Genomic DNA, 20702 nt, shown 5'->3' with positions numbered 1-20702 from the left:
AAATGTCAGTCTCGCAGGCCACATTTTAACTGACATCCATAGAAACTCATTATGAACTTATATCTTCCACTAAAATTGAGCTTGATATGAGATTAATTAACTCTGGTTTGTGTTATGTTTGCTGCAATCTTGACTGTAAGGGAGCCGGTTGGGGCAGTTGAGTGAGATTCAACTCCTCTTTGTTTGGGAGGCAAGAGGGAGGCACACCTGGTGGAGAGCTGCACTAAAGTGCACCTTTCTGGTTTTAGTATTTACACACTTCTTTGTTTGTTATCTGTATCTGTGTTCATCACTGACAGGGAGAATATAGTAACATATCCCACACAGCCAGACAGATACATTTAGTTGCTACATTGTTAGCAAACACGTCTTCCACCTGGTTACATAAACCAAAGCTGCCAGTTTCACTCTCAAGGGCGGTCCACACCCATTTAAAACCATTTCAAATCCTGTCGGATAAAATGGTTTACATCAATGATTTGCTTGTTTGATGTATGAAATTGTGTGATTAATATGATGACAGTGAGGTCATAATGAGGTATAAGATGGGGGGGGGGGAGGGACAGTCAGTTACCTAGTGAATCCCCACTAGGCAACTGACTGTTCAGAATAATTCAGTGCCAATGATTCTTTTTTTTCGATCTCTTTTTTAAAGATTATTTGTGCCTTTTTTCTCTCTCTTCTTGGCATTTTTTGCATCAAATTGAGCCTTCATCCACATATTTTCAGAATGGAAGCATTTATTGCCGTTATTAGCTGTGCGTCAGCATCCAGATTCACTTTAGCTCCTCTATATGACTGTAAAAAGGCTCCACACCAGAGAATAGGTTTGCAGAGACTTATGAGACGGGTCGATTGTAAAATGCTTTTGGAATAACAAGTTATTTACCTTGTCTGGTGGTGATGAAGAGATCAGGAAGAAATAGTTGGTTTTGTGTCACAACTTCAACTGGATGTCACATGTCGCAAGATAATAACAAACATGTCGAAACTGGACCAAAACAGGACCTGGGGTTGTGGGGAAGGACACATGCTCGACACACTCAGTTTCTCATTATCATACAAAATCCCTGCACTTGCAAGCTGGCCCGAATGTGTTACCATGGTTACAAAATAATTTTGCATAATCACATGGGAGATACCTTTGACAGCGGGCTCGTCCACTTTCCACTAGAAACGAGATACACCAGAGTTCACTTGGAGATTGGAGACATTTAGGCAGAACAGTCCACTTAAATGAAAAAAAGGATTCAATCAGTGTCCCTGAACTCCAGCTGCCATATATATATATATATATATATATTTTTTTTTTTACATCCAGCAAGAACTGATTGCAAGGATATGTGTATATGTGAAGGGCAAAATGTTGGGTGTCTCAAGAGATGTAGATCCACTTAAATAACACAGGAAACAGGAAATCCTCAAAATCGAAAATTGGGGAAATGTATGTTTATTTCCTTGTTGAACAGTGTTGAGCCGAATCATGTGAGACTGACAGCGAAAAGGCATTTTATGTCTATCTTACTGTCACTCACTGCCAGCATGAATGTAATACCCGAGTCGCCCACACAAACTGATTACAGGGTAATGAATCAATTTACTTTCTGCAGTTGTGCTCTGCATCTTTCTTCAGTGTGACTCTCACAGTCCAGGTTGTTAGTCCGTATCCACAGGAAAAGTAATGTAACCAAAGGAAATAATTTTAACTGGAGAAGTGCACTCAGTAGAGATGTGTCTCCCTCTCCAAAAGGAAGAAGAGTTGAATCTGACCTGACTGTCCCTCCCGGCTCCCTCACAGTCAAGCTGGTGGTGAATACGATGAAAACAGGAATGTATTCATCTTGTATCATGCCCAAATTTAGTGGATCATAACATGTCGGGTATGGACTAACTATGCAGATGCTCCGGTTCAAAAATGACAACATACTTTTTATTCGGTTTTAGAGCCTTGACAAAGGCCAAAATGTGGCGTGCAACAGACTAGTTATGTTTTTTGTCCAGCCAATTGCTGGAAATACCTTTTGCTTTTGAAGCAGTTGTTGATCGCATTTGACCCTGTCTATGGGGTGAGGAGTCAGCCGTCAATGACGGTACAAATAAATCAGTTTTTCAAAAAAGTGTGAATCACCACAACCATGAGAGGTCCTTGAGCATACAATCATAATTGAGTTATTAATATTAGGCTGATGGGTCCAGCAGTATGTGAGATTAGCAGTGGACAGACAAACACACGACCGAACGCATAATCTCCCCACTGGCTCATGCCTGTCAGGGATAAAAGATGAGATAAGACCTTAGACTGTAAATAAAACCATAAACAAATAAAAACAAACAAAAAAGTCTTTCACCTGAAGCCTGGAGAAATGTCATCAAAGAGGTCCTCACTTCTTGCAGAGCATTTCATGCCGGCGTCAACGCAGAATCTCAGTGTTGTCAGCTCCCGACACAAGAAAGGCCTCAAAGCTTTAAGCTGACAGCCTTTAAGCTGTATCCAAACTTAGAGTATCATATTGAGTGACAGTGCAGTTGTTAGTCAGAGTCGGTGTCAGTGTCCTATAAGACTCTCTTTTGTGTAAAATCAGAACTCCCATGTTCCCCGGGTCTCCGTAAACAGTGAAGGGCAGAGGAGACACTTCATCCACGGTGACCTTCATCTATAGGAGCACTCTCAGGATTTGAAATGAATCACTACACAAAGCTCTTCACCTACAGACCAGGAATTGTAATATTGACCCAGCTCCACTTGACAATGCATAGCTATCTGACACTTTGATCTGGCAGCGATTGTGTGTGTGGGAGGAACACTGAGCATATATTGACTTTTTTCTGTGTGGGAGCGAAGAGCTATGAGATAAATATTTGTGTATCTCAAAAGGCAATTGAAGTAGCTAAGATATAGCTATTCATATATGAGCAGTCTCATCATGTCAGTAAATGAGTCTTTTCTCCTCCTGTCGTTCACATACTTGAAGCCTTGACGGGTGGTTTTCACGTCAGTGGGCTGGAGTTTGAAATAGCCTTTAAAAGTGCTTCGATGGGGTTTTCTTCTTTGTTTCCAGGGAGTCTGCAGATCTGGTATCACCTTCAGACCGACCGGAGTCCAGACGTGTTCAGCCCAGTCCTCACTAACCTGGCGGACGGACGACTCCATCGACTCAGAATCCACCGAGTGGGAAAAAACCTCTATGTGCAGGTGAGCAATACAGAGCTATGGGAATTTATTCTGTTCCCTCGCATTATATTTTTGTGCTCCTTGTCAGTATTTCACATTACCTTGCAATACATTTTGCATTCCCTCAGATCCATGAAAAAGCTAAAAGTCACATTCATATCACATTTTTTTCCCTGTTGCTGTTGAAGACAAATGACTAAAGAGAACAACCAAACTTATTTAACTATTTAAAAAATACATACAGCCATACAAAGTAAGAAAACATCCAACTAAATCTGTCCTCAAATTTAACACTTTAAACTTTGTTGAATGTTTCTTTTTTACTTACTTTTCCAAATATTTGCTAGTTAATATTTGAAAAAGAGAGTTGAGCCACTCTTCACGTTGGCATAAATTAGATCCCCAAAAATGTATTTAAAAAGAAAATGTGTCAATTTTGAAGTTGATTCATTAGTCTTGTTATTTCTTGGTCTTCTTCCAAAACGGTGGTGAAGAACTCCAAGAGCAAATGCCAGGAGTTGAGTTTTCATTAAAACTAAATTATGAGTGGTGTGTCAACTGAATGCCAAATTAGAGAGTGCATACATTTAAAAGGTTCTTTTTTTTTAATGGAGGCTGGTGCAGAGCTCACTCCCCATACAGAACATCACTCACAGCGAGCTACACGGAGAACAATGTTCTCTGGTTTGGCTCGGCTAAAAACACAAAAACACTGAATCCTTCAGCATGTTAGTGACTGACAACGTTATGTTCACTTCACTTGTCTCTCCTCTAAACTTTGGCACAGTCTCTGGTTGTTCGATCTAGAATCTCTGCACGTCGCTAACCCCGGCTGCTTAAAGCAGAGATAGTGGGTTTATTGCGTTCGGTTGAGATGTTTATCTCGCAGCGGCGCTAATCATTTAGCAGTGGCTCTGCACAACTGTAAGCAAGGGAAACACTGGAGCCATAGAACTGCAACTGATAGACTGTGCACTTCAGCACGAAACCAAAGATCTCTATGTAAAGGCAGATCATGGAAACATTTTAATCATCCACAATCTAAAACCATCAGCCTCATCTAACAGTCTTTATTAGCGGGTGGAATTTGCTACAGTGTCTTGCGTTGGCAGGGATTACAATCGCCCCCTTCAATAAGAGTGACTGAGAGGCCAAGCAAGCTCCATCTGCTGTAGAATGTGTTTTTTACCAATCTCACTATATTTGATGTTGTTCAGCTGTGAGCACCTTTGTCAACCATACAATGAAGATATGTGAAATTCCCACAACGCTGGAAAATAACAGGAAGTCCTACTTAGTGTCGGGCTGAAATGAAAAATGCCTTTTTAACCCTTTTAGATCACATCCTCTGTCATATTGTGCACATATTTAACAATATATGCTGGGAAAAAGTGCCAAATAATCTATCTCCTTATTTTTTATAGAAAAATCCAGTATTATATATAAAATATAAACCGTCAGCTCGTTCCAATCAATTTCAACCAATAATATGATGACATCTATCAGTCTATCTGCAACGTCGACACGGCACAGAGTTAGAAAAGGCCAACAAATCACATTCCTCCTAACGTTATGTCTTGCCTGCCTTTCCTGTTTCGCTCAGAGGTATGGCACGGGACACGGGAACTGAGCTTGGGTCTTGAGAAGTTGTAGCATTCATTCATTATCAACAAATACATTGTAATAAACTCCATCCAACATTTAATTATCGGTGAGCATGCCTAGCCTACTGTATCCTTGGATTATATATACCAACAAATAAACGTATGTGCAAAGTGTATATTCATGAATATAATCCTGCAAAATGACACAACTGTATCACACATCAGTAAGGAACTAAAATGCCCTACCTGCTGTCCAAACACAATGGAGACACGGTGTTCAAATGAGCTTCCCCACTCTAATGAGATCTATTTATCCGCTGGTCTATTAGATGCAGCACTGTAGGCATTTTGGAAACAGAAGTGGACGCAATCAAAATCCTGCAGATTTTTATTGCAGGTCATCAAGTTAAGTGATGCGACTGAGTCAGCATGGTGGTGCAAAAGTGAAATCACTTCAAAGCTAGTGCTGGGCGGATATGGTTGTCATGAAGCTGTAGAGAAGAAAAGTCTCAATCTATAATGTATTGCTGCTGCTGGTGTTTCCTCGGTTTAGATTTCTTGTAATTGCCTTGTTATTTGATTTCCTTCCACTCAACCAGATCGACCAGGACATCCACAGAAAGTACACACTGTCATCTGATGCAGAGCTGATCTTAATCAGATCCCTGACATTGGGCAAAGTCACCAGTAAGTCCATGTTCAGTAAGCTGCTGGAAGAAATAAAACTCCCACGTCCTCCCTGATTCCATTTCTCAAAATTACTGTTATTCAAAAAATAATGTATTTTCATGTATCGTCTGCATCTCTGCAGGGATGGAGAACGCCAATGATGAAGTAATGCAAGCAGCTGCTAAAGGTTTCATTGGCTGCCTCTCCTCGGTGCAGTTCAACCATGTCGCACCGCTGAAGGCAGCGCTGACGAATCGGGGGAGCTCACTGGTCACCATCCGCGGCCCGTTGGTCCAATCAAATTGTGGAGCGCTGGCAGAGTCCACCTCGCACACACGGCAAGGTAAAGCCCTCCTACACTTACCCATCCACACTGCCACTAAATAGTCTGGTAAATGGAGCATTCACTAAATGAACATCTTGCTGTATTGAAAAAGACTTGAAACTAGCGATTAAGACCAAAAACGTATGTTTCCAAAGTTTACTGAAGAAGAAGGATAATTTTCTCATAGAATTCTCCACAATCAACTTATTTTTGTGCAACAACATTGGCTTCACTTTTCAGACCTGGAGGTTGCCTCCTGTGTGCAGCAAACACTGGGAACCACACACCTGTTAGAGACACACTCTAGTGTGTATTCTAAATGCTGACAAAAATCATGGGAGTGGTGTGTTGGAGGTCACCGGTAGGTCACACACTTCTCAATATTAAAGGAGGATTATTCCAGTTAATCAAAAAAGAGAGTTTTCTTCAGGTCTGCAAATAGAGCTGGGCTTTGCATTGATTTTATCAATTAATTTGAATTCAACAATATTTAAAAATAAAAATACATTTTTCACGTTAACTTGGGTTGGACGGTACAGAATCCCTGCAGCTTCCCGATCTCCCATAATTCAACATTCCCTTCAGACATGGCAGAACATGCTGATGCGCATTTGCTGTAATTGAAAAATAAATTACATTACTGTACAATAGTCTTCACTGTAACCAGCCACAGGGCATGCACACTAACATGTTTAATTGTGTGTTAACCATGGTGTTATGTCTTCAGGAACACAACACTTCAAGAGGTGTCTTTAATTCATAAATAAATAAATAAGTTTGGTGAAAGGTATGTGCCGAGTTTGTTTTGAAGATTAAGATTCTATGTGATGTGATAATTGGACATGATGTCTTGAGGCCATGTTACCCACCGTACCTGCAAACTGGAATGGGAAAAGAAAAGAAAAGGTGACAGTTCTGAATTAGTTGGTAACAAAAAGTGTTGCTAATGAATCGTTAAGTTATTTATTCAGCAACGTTTCCTGATTTCTTTCATGTCCTATATCACAGAAAAAACAGGTTACGTGGAGGGAAATTATGAGCACAGATTTTCACTACTAACTGACTTAAAGGGATCATTAAAAACAAATGTTTGGCTTCATTTGAAGCTCTCAGCACATCATGTTGTCAACAAATCACCATACAAAAAAAAACACACTTGCGGGTGTTTTGATGGGCATCAAACATGAGTAGTTTTGCAGCTCTGTTTCAACTAGTGTCCACTGGGAGAAACGGCTGCTTATGGTGCCACGTGTTTGTCAGGATCCTGAAGAAATTATCTAATTACTTTGGAAAAGGTGAACTCTCTTTGAGCAGATTCTAGCTGCAGCTGCATCAGGTGCTACGATGGTCTCTCTTGGTTAAATGTGACCTAGTTGTGCTGCCAGGAGCTTCAATTCACTAATTTGTCTTTGTGTCGCAGGCCCCGGGCTTTCTGACAATAAACAAATCAACTCAAAGTGGCTTCCCATTGAACTGTTAGTCTTTTCACACTGACTTGTAACTCGTGACTTGCACATTGAATTACAGTCTGTCTCAACCAGACGTGTTCCATCTGTGTTTTTCAGTCGTGCGTCTGACAGAACAGATGCTTTTCAATTTTTAACAGGGACACAAACGTCTTTTTACACTTCAAATATTTTTTTTTATTTTCAGTTATTGGTATGCATATTTGTTTTGTGTGAACGGGTGCACTGTAATGGATCCCACTCTTCCACGGTTTGAGCATTTTAATGGAGTGCAGCAACTAACGTTCCCATAAAACAGTGAGCAATCTCAAATTTTACGGACTGCCACTTTAAATATTGCTCGCACATAGTGGGCTTGATCCAGACACTGGATCTGAAAAGGGACAACAGGAAAGTCCAACAAAACCCTGTGAAAATAAAATTTTCCACAACAATGGCACAAACCCAGGGGTGTTAAAATTCAGACTGTACCACGTCATCGGTGGTGGTCTCGAAGGCCAGATGTGATTGCAAGCAAAGACCAGTTGACTGTCGCTACACAGGGAGTAGGTAGAATCCTGCAGGGGGGGCTATAACTACCAAACTTAAAGCAAAAACTAAGTAACTCTTAAATTATATTCAACCACCTTTGTTTGCTAACGTGTTAGCTAGCTAACGTTACTTAGCATCATACCTTGGAAGAAACAAAGGGGTTTTTGTTGATCTTTGGTTGGATTTAGCTGTGAGTGAGGATATCTGTTGTTGGACTTGCAGGTTCCGAAGGCCGACCCTTTCGGCATTGTTCTTTGTTCCGATAGCTTGACAGGCCTCCCGCAACTATAACTAGTTGCCAACTTAGGATTGGACAGTGGCTGTTCTACTGAGGCTTAGCGAAGGGTCAGTTGAGCACTTATGGGACGTTATGTATCGGTGCATCTGACGCCGCCAAGTACCGCCACTGACTGTCCATGATGCCCACTGATGCCCTGATCCAGGTCTGGGAGGAGATCCCCAGGACACCATCCGCCGACACATCAGTAGCCCAGACGTTGTCGGGAGTTCATACAGGCACGCGGAGGCCAAACACTACTGAGTTGCTGTGATGAAATTCATGTTGGATCAGCCTGTGATTTAAATTTTTCACTTTGATTTAGGGTCTGATTTGGAATCCAGCCCTCGCTGGTTTTTCTTTGAACGCTGTTACGTCATTATGTTCACTCAACAAATTATACAACGTACATCAGCGGAGACTTTCAACTCGAATAATTCGCTCATCAAGATCTGATGTGTTATTTAAGTGTTCCTTTAATTTCTTTGAGCGGTGTATAAATACACATCATAAAAAATGAATACATTTCAGATGCTGTCCTAATTGTCCCGTCTGTTGAGGAACCATATTGAGCTGGCTGACGCACAGACATTCTCTCATTCAGAACACAATCAAAAATGTTGGCTATGTGAAACACCTCAGCTTGTGGAGCTCTAACATGTAACAGCCACTTGCTTCAAGGCTCGTTGGCCGTGTGTTAAATGTGTCAGCACAGATCAGCTAATCCTTCATCATCAACACCCCCGTCTGACCCTCGGTCAGTCTGAGCGTCTGAGTTCGGGATGGAAACTTCAATTGATGATATTGAGATGTTGATGACATTTAAAAGTAATTTAACCATCTACACGGATATATAGTGGAATAGAAACAGATGCTGGTGCCAATGCACATAATATATGAGAAGTGAAGCTTAAAGGTTTACTTTGTTATTTTTCAACCTGGGTCTGTTCTCCTATGTCTTTGTCTTGTCCTTCCACCGGTGTGTTTCGGAAACAAGTCACATTAAACAATAAGCGTTTAAGTTCCTTTCCCATAATGGTGAGGAATTCCCTGATATGATTGCAGCACGTTAAACAGCTGCCGTCTGCAGCATCTCCCGATTTCTAGAATTGTTGTCCACGTTAGTCAGAAAGACACAGAAACACAGGAAATTAGGGTCCAGGTTGAACGGTAGCCCCTTTAATATGATATACCCTTAAGATAATACTGTGTTATCAGACATGAGCCTCATTAATGCCTGTGACTTTGTTTATTTCTGCTTCTCCAGATCAAACTGTAACAGCAGATAAAGACAAGGAGCAGCACGGCAACAGCACCCAGAGGGATTTGGCTGTGATAGCAGGTCTGTTTTTCTCTCTTGGTTAATTTTTCTTTGCTTAGTTGAAAATGAATCCCAAGCTGTTTGGTATTTGTCATTCTTTCTATTTGCCTTCATCTTTCTCTTTTTTTTTTTCGCTTGGTTTCAGGAAATCAATCTTAGCTCAAGCTCATTTTCACCGCTGCCACTCACGCACTTTTGTTTGAAATTGAATTGAAGTCGATGGAGACGATTATGTTAAAGCATTTCCGTTTGCTTCCCAAATGACAAACATTTGCTTTGCATTTTTTTAACGCCTCCTTTCACATTGTTGTTGACAATAAAGATCAGTATAACACCAATGAAATAATGAAAAAGAATAGCTCACCATTTTGGAAAACACATTTTCGATGTGACAACCGAATTAGATATAGGAGGAATGGTTAATAGCTTTCTGGGGGAGTTTGGGATGAATAATTTAATCTTCTTGCTAACCATTAAATTGCACAGATTTCTGTTTGCACTTAACAGGAGCCCAAGAGAGGCTGATCAATCACAACCCAATAAATTACCTGAATTTAAGGCTGTTAACAGATCGACTGCTGCTTTAAAAATGATCAGTCAATATTGTGACTATATATATATATTTAGATATTGTGACTTAGATTTAATTATAGATATATAGGTTTTGAGAAAGGTAACATAATGTTTTGTAGAAATCTGCAAATTGGCTTTCTTGCAGAGTTACATGAGCAGATCATACGGGGGTGTATTCCAGAAAGCAGATTTACCAAACTCTGAGTTGACCAACCCTGAGTTACGCATGTCTGCTGACTATAAAAAGCAAATCAATGGAGCTCTGATACTACGTTTCACCATGGCAAACGGGGAGAAACGAGGTCCTCCTACTTCAGGCCATTAGAGTAAGAGATGTAACTTTGTGCTTATGGAGAAAACAAGCACAAATAGCTGCAACAAAGGAGAGCCAGTTGACGTGGGAGGCAGTTGTCAATACATTAGACTGGATGAAATAATAATAGAAGCTATATGCAGACGACTGGGGTTCAATTCCCCTTGTGTACCACTGGAATGTAACAGAATTCTTTTTGATTGAGGTGCAATCCCACTGAAGCATAAGAATTGTCAGCCTAAAGGCCTTTGTGCACTAAGTCCGTTTTTAAAAGCAATTTGATAGTTGAAACTTGCAAAGCATCATACTTTTATGTATTTAAAAAAAAAAATTGTTCCTCGTTATATTTCTTTCGTCTTAAGGGTGATTATACAAACATGATGAGGATTTTCCTGCCGTAAACGGTACTTCAGTGCATCAAATGATGCTCTGCTCCGTTAACGGAGTTGTTGTTTTTAGCAAAAGTTAGATATTTTAATCACTTCTGGATGTTTCGGAATCATTTGAAAATGAAAACGTTCGTGCGGGCAAACCCAACAACATTGCAATTACATTACATTCTAAGCATAATACTAAAAGTATGTCTGTATTAATGCTGTCATGATGTCTGATATGAGGTTGCTGTATACTGAAAGGTGAGCGTGTGGTGTCAGGTTCTTCTTTGTATAAGCACACTTTTTTTTGTGTTTAAATGTTCAAAGGTAATAATTATTGCACAATTATGTTTTTTTGCAATTGTTCTTTGTCCACACAAAAAAATACACAAAACATCTTACATCTCTTGCAAAATTGTATTTTATTCTTCACAGTTTAGCGAACAAACAGCAAATAAACAGCTCTTTCCAAATTAGCACCGATGTGCACACTTTCAAACATTTATCCAGGCAATCAACACAAATGCAATGTGTTAATTCTAAATGCTCTTGTGCTGCAAACTAAATCCGGTATATTATGACTAGACTTAATTACAGTTTCTACAAAATGGGCCTGAAACTGTTGTGCTTACCAAAGAACAAACCTGATGCTATTTCAGTGTGTTTTCACAGGTGCATGCTGGGTACAGGTTATTGATAGTTGGCATTTTTGCAGCAAAATGCAACAGACACGAACCCTTTAAATTACTCTTTCAAGGCAGCAGCAACACACTGATGTCCTTTATACCAAACCTTGCTGTCTCTAGCACTTTGTGTGCTACACTGCATTTTCTCATTTGGGCTTCTGTGAAAGATTGTTCTGGACCAGTACGTCTATTCATAATTCAATGAACAGAAAAAATACAAAGGCTTCATAAATTAAAAATATATCCACCTTTTGCCGTTGCCATTCCAGGTTTTCACGACGCAAGGAAAAGTAGAATTACAGGACAGTAATCAATACAATATGTTATTGAAAATTCACGATAAAATTACAGTGATTTGAAGTGTTTTCCCAATGATTGCAAGAGAGTGTGTTTAATGAAGCAAACCGTGTGTATTGATTTTGTTGTGGAATTACAAACGAGAAGCAAAGCAGAAAATGTGTTCACTAAGCGTTTACTTTTAGTGTGGAACCGAGCGCAAAGAAACTGGAAGTGACCTCTAGGAGGGATTTAGGAGAACTCGTCACATGCACCAACTTCATTTTTAATTTTCTCTGAGGGACGAACACAATTTGAGTGGTCCAGACCAAGTGTTATCCCGGCCTGAGTTGGTCACTTAGGGATTGTATATTTCATCATATTAAACTCATATGTAAATGACACTTCGTAATCATGTCCACAACTTCTTTGAATTATAGGCTAATATAATTCTAAATGTAATAGCATATAGCCTAATTTAAATTGGCTATTGATGCTATTGTATAACACTGTGGTGACCCACAATGGGGAAAGTAGGACTGGGGCAAGGTTGACGGGTAATGATAATGAAATTAATATGAATACATTTAATTATTAAAATTATTAATTTAAATGATTTGACCCCCTCCCGCTGCAGCCTCGATGGCCTTGCTGTGGCGAGATGTTTGAGAACGCTGTTTAATATCAGAGACTTTCTTTTATGGATCTCTGAAAGCAGGACTTCAATAAAGGACATTTGGGACAGGATGTGTAGCCTTATATGGTATCATTATGGCGTTAATTAGGTCAATTTGCAATACACATGACTTCAGCATACATTTTCGGTTTAGCATACCTCCTGGTGAATAGACAGGCTGCATGAATTAGTGGTGCCACAAAAAACACCCTGTCATCTTCTGAGTCAGAGCAGATGGGTGTCGACCAGTTTAGAAAACAGGATCTGAAGAAAGTTACAGGGGACATCCACGGCCCCTGCCGTCCACTAATGCGTCTGCCCTGCTGTGTTCTCAGGTGTGGTCACGGCGGTGGTCTTCATCGCTGTGTGCGCTCTGGCTGTGATAAGCCGCCTCCTCTACCAGCAGCGGCGGGCCCAGAGGAGCAGCAGCATCAAAGAGGAGAACAGACCAGGCACGTACACAGACTACAGGACAGAGCTGCACCTCCACAACCCAGTCAGGGACAACATGAAGGAGTACTACATCTGACCGCGATGTGCACTCTGTGGACCGAAAGCCACAAGCTTATACCTCTCTCGTGTAAAGGACTAACAGGTGGATGCGCTGCTGCTGCAGGATTTCTTACACAACAAAAAAAAAACATCTCCGTGCCCTTGAAGTCTCCCAGGAACACTGCAAACGCCTGTAGCCTGTAGTCCATTCTTGTAATGCTCCAGTACAAGCAAGTGGCTGAATCTTTACAGCTGTTAGTGTATTTGATGTTGGTGAAACTGTCAAGAATCAAGCTGCTGTGTCGTCGCAAAAATTGTGTAAAGCAAAAGATGAATGTTCTGCAGGGGTGGACGACGGAGGACACCGCGAGTGCAAAACGAGTCAAAGCTGCTGTCCATCCTGAATGCGCACAACTTTAGAAAAAAAAAAAACTTTTTTGTTTGAAACCTTCAAAATGCGGAATACTTTCACATCACAAGTGGGACCCACTAAATTGTACTTGCGAGTCAGGAAATGTAGGCCAGGCCTGTAAGATATGCGTGCGTTCGCTGCTGTCTTTGTTTTTCCGGTGGTGGTGAATGTTGTAGACGAAGAAAAAGGGGGACAACACTGCCTATACTGTATGAGTGCCTAATTTGCATACAAGTTTTTATTTGAAACATTTTCGAAGTTATTCATGTGATTTGCACAAAAGCAATCACATTTACATAGAGAGGAGCTTATTGCCATTCAGTTCTGCGACCCACTCTGCATAGAATAAAAGGACATCTGAATTTCCAGCTCCGTGCACAACGTCATGCCAGTTGACCATCAGTAATGGGTGACGTGCCGTGATTCCTCCACGACTCTTTGAAGTAGCATGGGAATTATCAAACCTGAATCCTGTAATCTTTAGTTCCAGAGACGTCACTCAACACGTTCAAGTGTTTCAAGTCTTGTCCCTAAGAAAGCATTGGACACTATTCAGACCACATTTACGTCACTTGAGGGATTTGTTTCGCTGATGATTTTATTGAATTCTACAAATTTTGCTTCTGTGTTTTATTTATTTATTTATTTTCTGCAATGTCTGCAAGGTGCGATGTGTAGTTTCTGGCCACCTGCTCCTGACAAATAGGGGGCACCGTTTAATTACTGGGTCCGTAAAATCCCAATTTACAGAGCAGAGCGAGAATACAGATACACCCAAACTGCCGGTCAAAATAACCCTGCTGTCTTATAATCTTCACGTGTGGCATCGGCCTGTAGTTTAGGTTAGATATCTGTGTTTTTACTGTGACGCTGTACCATCTTTGATGGTTGGTTTATTGGATACCATTTTTTTTAATAACATAGTTGACCAACATGTTAAATTAAAAATGTCTCTCCTGCAAGCTGTAAGCCAGTGTTGCAGACTCGTGGCGGGAGTAACTAGGGACGTCCGTTTTGGTTCATTTTGCTTTTGATAGCCACCAGTTATTCACCAGTTATTTTCTAAGCTAAAAAAATTGATATTTTGAGTTGTAAATGTCTTTTATTGAATTTTTTGCTGAAGTTTATTGCCGCATTTTGATCAGGTTACAGGTGGAGGTCATGTGGTTCTCAGCGACATCAAACGCTTTCTGTCTGAACAGCTCAATTGATTAACATATATGGAAATTTTACAACATGCATAACCAGTCAATGTCCTTGTGGTTTACCGATTAACAGCTAACCATCAACATCCCTTATCAAAACACACGCAGAACACGGATGTCTCATGGACAAGCCGCCGGGCAGCTCTACTTCTTCTAGTCCATGTTGGACTTAGGAGAGACTGGAGACTACAGTGACTCACCATCGCCTATCAGCAGGCCAAAGTGGTATTAGAAGACAGGACTGGCTGCGGCTGGATGGTTGGCACCAGATACCTCTGCAGCACAATAGATAGACGTCTTTGACAAAACGTCAACAACGTAACCTTTTCACGTTCTGTGAATAATGTAAATTTTTAAATGTTTTAAACTGAAATTCTGGCCAGATTTGACATGTACCTTTTAAATATGTAAAATTTCAAAAGCAATTGTCTACATTGTATGAAAGTAGCAGATATGAGAAACTGATGGAGAGGATTATCATATTTAAATATATACAAAGCAGTCATATAGAGAAGCAGTAAGGGGTGTAAGAATCAAGCAAACTGCAGTCAGGAATCTTGCCAAACATTGCAGGCAGCTGGTGAAAGTATCTACCTTCTAAAAACCACTGCATGAGCTGATACTACAACCACGGCGCTCCCAAGCAGTGTCTTTGGTCTTCTTTGGCAAACGGGCAGCAGTTTAGTATGTACAAAAAATGTTGAGCTCAGCAAGTAGTTACAGAAACGGGTTGAACCAGCATGCGAGTTCAGTTTGCAGTAGTATGAAACAATCGCAGCAGCAGCAAGTCAATGGGAGCTTGTACAGCTCCAGTAAGCTCCAGGGTCACGGCCCTCCCCTACTACACATTGTCACAGTGCTAAATTAAGTTTGTACCACTGTTCTAATGGTTGTTATCTCAACTGCCAGCTTGGTGATATGATATGAGAAGCACGAAGACGGAAAGAAGGTTGTGACACCCCTTGAACGCATCATGGTGCCGACCCGATGCATACCAATCGCAAAAAGTACTGATACAAAAGTTTAGTTTGTCTGTTATTTTGCCATGCTAGCCAGCAGTGCTTAGACCTTTTTGCAACCAAGGAAATGGCCACAATGTCGCCTGAAATAAATTGTTAATTTATTGATTATCTGGATTACAGGGATATGTGGTCTTTTCTATATATTTCAGGCAGAATACTTTTTATATACGTCTTACACGGGGTGATCCTTAGAAAAATAATCCATAAACACAAACAAGGCAAAAACGCTAGCCTTCTAAGTGGTCCTGCGAGCCTGTAATGCACATTACGCATCAGAAAACAACAATTAAAGCATGGGTGAAAAATGGAGACTTTTTTTTGTTTTTTTTTATATACCACAAGTTGGGCTAGAATCACTAAGTTTGACCTGCAGGTGGTGCCAGAATTTCAAAATCAGCTAGTCCGGCTCAGCTCTACATATTTAGCATATTATTCGTTGGCTTCAGCTTCTCATAGGCAGATTAGCTGTTTTTGTCACTGTCAGTTGTAGATTGAATTTAACAAAAGAGTTAAGCCCAAAGAAAAGCTGACTCTGAGGCTGACGGCAATGCAGCGATTTGTTTTACTTCCCTGTCATGAATGAGTGAAATCATTATAACTCGTCCTCTTGGGATCATAAATGTCTGTACAAAATTTCAAGGAACGTGTTACAACAATTGTGAAGATATTTCAGTCTGATTCCAATTTTTGGACCAATGCACTGATGGACTTGTGGACTGATGGATGACATCCCACCACTTATGTCTGGCTGAAGACCATGTGACTGAAAGTGATACAGCAGAGTGGCATGATCAAAAGATAGGGTCTTGATCCTTTGGGCCCCATCTGTGCATGTCCATGTTATCTAGGTATGTCTCGAGATGTGATAGCGTGCAGATCTCCAGTTATCAGTGAATGATTGCATACCTCTCAGAGTGTTTTGGTTATACTGCATTGGGTAATATCACGTGGTTACTTCTTAATGATTTGTATAGCTGCAGTTTTATTAAGGATCTATTGTATAGATGTATAATTTATTAATAAAAGTGAATATATTGATTAATCCTCTGCTGTAAAATGGCTTTACTTCAACAACTTTACACGATAAGCTTGGATAAATGTATGCTAGCAATAAGTGTTTTAGCAGTCTGTGGTCACCCAGAGCTCTATGATAGAACATAATATTTGTACAGAGACCGGATAAAGCTATTAACCTGTCCATGGTATAAACAACACGGTTTTTACGAGTTGATGGAGCAGTTACAGCTGCATTTGATTCAAACTCCACTTCAAAATAAGGTCCCATGAGGAACAAAGGAAGGGGCGTGACTTTGCCTCTCTAAATTTCAATACAAGTCCAACTTTGCTCATAGTGTATGCTGGTGGCAAGCCAGTGAGGGATTACATCCTTATTGGGATCTGGAGAGGGATTGCAATAAAAATGTTATATATATTTTTTCTATTCAGGCAAAAGAGGTAGACAAAATGGACAATCTTGCTTTGAAGTTTCTGAATTGGCATTATTTTTTTTAGACTGTGGCACTGTGTCATGGTCATTTGTGTTGAAGAAAATCCGTAGTTGACCTAAATCACGTAAAGAAATAAAAGGGCTTTGGGGCAAAAACAAGTCAGACTTCCAACCGCTGACTTAAGGGCATTTAAAATGATGATGTTGTGAGAAGTGAAATTAATTTAAAATGTGCTGGATGGTTTGGAGTATAATTGAGTTGCAATTGCAAAATATGGTCATGAGTCATGGCAGTTTATGTCAAATACATCACGCTTATGCTAATTTGGCAATTACATGGGAAACGGTATGAAATATTTATAAAACGCATTAACTATTTTCAGTTGATCCAATCATATCCTCGACTGATGCTATTGAATATTTAATTTGCCAGAGAAGAGTGGTGAAAAGACTTTTGAGATCGTATAACAAAAGCATGAAGGGTTTTGGACATGGTCATAATTACTTACTCACATATCCATAAAACACTTAATTGGGTAGACCCCATGAAAAATCGAGGAAAAAGAGGAGTGACCCGGCCCGGAGGAAGCCCGGGGCCCCCGTCTGGAGCCATGCCCAAAGGGAGGAGCCGTCAGGGACCGCCTGGTGGCCGGGCTTGCCACGGAGCCCGGCCGGGCACAGCCCGAAGAAGCAACATAGCAACCGCTCCTCAGCCATCCTGCGGGCTCACCACCCCATGGCTGGGTGGCAGTGGAGGCCAGGGACCTCGACAGACCAGACCCGGGTGGCAGAAGCTGGCTCTGAGAACGTGGAACGTCACCTCTCTGTGGGGGAAGGAGCCAGAGCTTGTGTGGGAGGTGGAGCGCTACCAGTTAGATCTGGTAGGGCTTACCTCTACGCACAGCCTCGGCTCTGGAACCGTTCTCCTGGATAGGGGTTGGACTTTATTCTTCTCTGGAGTTGACCAAGGTGTGAGGCGCCGGGCGGGTGTGGGGATACTCACAAATCCCTGGCTGAGTGCCGCTGTGTTGGAGTTTACCGTGGTGGACGAGAGGGTCGCCTCCCTACGCCTGCGGGTTATGGGGGGGACTCTGACTGTTGTTTGTGCATATGCACCAAACAGCAGTTCGGAGTATTCGGCCTTCTTGGTGATGCTGAATGGAGTCTTGCATGGGGCTCCAGTAGGGGACTCCATAGTTCTGCTGGGAGACTTCAACACGCACGTGGGCAACGATAAAGATACCTGGAGCAGTGTGATTGGTAGAAACGGCCTCCCTGATCTAAAGCCGAATGGTTGTTTGTTATTGGACTTCTGTGCTAGTCATCGACTGACCATAACGAACACCATGTTCGAGCATAAGGATGCTCATAAGTGTATGTGGTACCAGAGCACCCTAGGCCAAAGGTCAATGATTGATTTTGTGATTGTCTCGTCGGATCTGAAGCAGCATGTTTTGGACACTTGGGTGAAGAGAGGGGCGGAGCTGTCAACTGATCACCACCTGGTGGTGAGTTGGATCAGAGGGTGGCGGAAACGTTTGGACAGACCTGGTAAGCCCAAACGAGTAGTGCGGGTGAACTGGGAACGGCTGAAGGGGCCCCCTGTCCGAGAGATTTTCAACTCACACCTCCGGCTGAGTTTTTCTGGCACCCCTGTGGAGGTTGGGGGCATCGAACCTGAGTGGGTGATGTTCAAAGCCTTCATTGCCGAAGCTGCGGCGGTGTGGGCTAAGGGTCTTAGGTGCCTCAAGGGGCAGCAACCCTCAAACACCATGGTGGACACCGGTGGTCAGGGAAGCCGTCCGACTGAAGAAGGAGTTATTCGGGATATGTTATCTCGGAAGACTCCGGAAGCGGTTGCAAGGTACCGACAGGCCCGAAGCACTGCAGCCTCTGCCGTGAGGGAGGCAAAGCAGCGGGTGTGGGAGGAGTTCGGAGTAGCTAAGGACTTTTGGTTGGCACCAAAGTGCTTCTGGAAAACCATCCGGCACCTCAGAAGGGGGAAACGGGGAACCATCCAAGCTGTATACAGTAAGGATGGGACACTGTTGACCTCAACTGAGGAGGTAATCGGGCAGTGGAAGGAGCACATTGAGGAACTCCTGAATCCGACTGCTGTAGAGGCAAAGTTGAAAGCTGATGGAGGATCATCGTCAATTTCCCTGGTGGAAGTCACTGAGGTAGTCAAACAACTCCTTAGTGGCAAAGCCCCAGGGATTGATGAGATCCGTCCAGAAATGCTGAAGGCTTTGGTGTTGGACGGCTTTGATGACACGTCTCTTCAACATTGCATGGAAGTCAGGGACAGTGCCTAAGGAGTGGCAGACCGGGGTAAATGGTCCTCATTTATATAGCGCTTTTATCCAAAGCGCTTTACAGTAATGACTGACGGGTGGTGGTCCCCCTTTTCAAAAAGAGGGACTCGGAGTAGAGCCGCTGCTCCTTTGCTTTGAAAGGAGACAGCTGAGGTGATTCGGGCATCTGATAACGATGCCCCCTGGGTGCCTTCCTAGGGAGGTGTTTCAGGTGCGACCAGCTGGCAGGAGGCCACGGGGCAGACCCAGGACTAGGTCGAGAGATTATATCTCCACACTGGCCTGGGAACGCCTTGGGATCCCCCAGTCAGAGATGGCTGATGTGGCCCAGAAAAGGGACGTTTGGGGTCGCCTGCTAAAGCTGCTGCCTCCGGGACCCGACACCAGATAAGCGGTAGACGATGAGATGAGACTTAATTGGGTAGTTACTGCTCACAAAGATCAACATTCAATCCAGCCATGTATTCATTCATCTATTCATCCAACCATATATCCATCCATTCTCTTCATCAATCCTTGGACGGGTTGTGGGCCGCAGCCTTAGCAGGGTATTCCAGACGTCCCTCTTCACACTAACATTCTCCAGTTCTTCCTGGGGGAGCCCGAGGCATTCCCAGGCCAAACCAGATAAATAATCCCTCCAGCGTATTCTGGGTTGACCCAGAGGCCTCTTACCAGTTGGACGTGTCTGGAAAACCTCTAAAGGCAAACATCCAGGAGGAATTCTGATCAGATGCCCAAACCACCTCAGCTGGCTCCATTTGTCCTAATGGAGCAGCAGCTCTCCTCCGAGCTCCCTCCGGATGTCTGAGCTCCTCACCCTATCTCTGAGACTGAGCCCAGCCGAGGGCTGAAGGGAGCAGAGGGAGCTTTGCCTTCCAGTGTAGCTCACTGTTTAGCTTCAATGGTCCAGTACGCCTGCATCACTACCACACCGAACCTCCCGAACTCCTTCTATTCCACATGAATGAAGACGAGCAAATCATCTTTTCAATTCAGCAAAACAGAATTTGTCTCCACATATATCCTCTCTGTAACAGGAGGGACTTTCAAAAGTGACCTGTAATCAGGCACATTATGTGGTTTATGTATATGCATTTTGCACAACTTATCAATTCAAAACTGCCTGTATAGTATATTTTCAAAGAAAATTATTTGATGTGGTGTCCGCGAGTATCTGCTTCTCAACCCTCCTTTTTATGTTCTGTATGCCTCATAGGACCTTCTTGTGAGCACAGACAAAATACAATTTCATGCTTTTTTTGCATTTAATGGCTTCTCCTTTTTTTATGTTGACCTACTTTTCCTGTTTTTTTTTTTATTTGAAAGCATGTTTGGTTTTGCTCGGCATTATTTTGAACTGAATGCAAAGGTTTTCCTGTACATACTGTATAGCCATTTGACACAAGGACAAATACATCCTGTAATGAATTACCCCTGGAAGTATGTTGAACACGTACTGTGGTCAAATATTGGGGCACATAAAAAGGTATGATCATTTGGCGTCATTCTGACGTATTAAGAGATTGAATACACAATAGGTTAG

The 20702-nt window shown here is 42.1% G+C and overlaps 2 protein-coding genes across 2 annotated transcripts in view; one reads left to right on the top strand and one right to left on the bottom strand.

Moving 5' to 3' along the window:
* The window catches only part of cntnap5a (contactin associated protein family member 5a), a 100139-nt gene extending 83703 nt beyond the window's left edge, over positions 1-16436 (top strand). Inside the window, exons 20-24 of the mRNA XM_084022448.1 lie at positions 3060-3193; positions 5376-5463; positions 5588-5788; positions 9312-9386; positions 12599-16436. Of these exons, the coding sequence (XP_083878574.1) occupies positions 3060-3193; positions 5376-5463; positions 5588-5788; positions 9312-9386; positions 12599-12792 (692 nt within the window). The 3' untranslated portion in view covers positions 12793-16436. The remainder of the gene's footprint in view (positions 1-3059; positions 3194-5375; positions 5464-5587; positions 5789-9311; positions 9387-12598) is intronic.
* LOC311021713 (uncharacterized protein) overlaps positions 2538-20702 on the bottom strand; it is a 441358-nt gene continuing 423193 nt past the window's right edge. The window contains exon 9 of the mRNA XM_084022457.1: positions 2538-2553. The gene's annotated coding sequence lies outside the window, so the exon portion shown is untranslated. The remainder of the gene's footprint in view (positions 2554-20702) is intronic.

Source organism: Eutrigla gurnardus (genome assembly GCF_963514095.1).
Source record: "Eutrigla gurnardus genome assembly, chromosome: 12".
In the NCBI taxonomy this organism is placed as follows: Eukaryota; Metazoa; Chordata; class Actinopteri; order Perciformes; family Triglidae; genus Eutrigla; species Eutrigla gurnardus.
The sequence above is the reverse complement of the archived record's forward strand: the minus strand, read 5'-3'. Positions and strand labels throughout refer to the sequence as shown.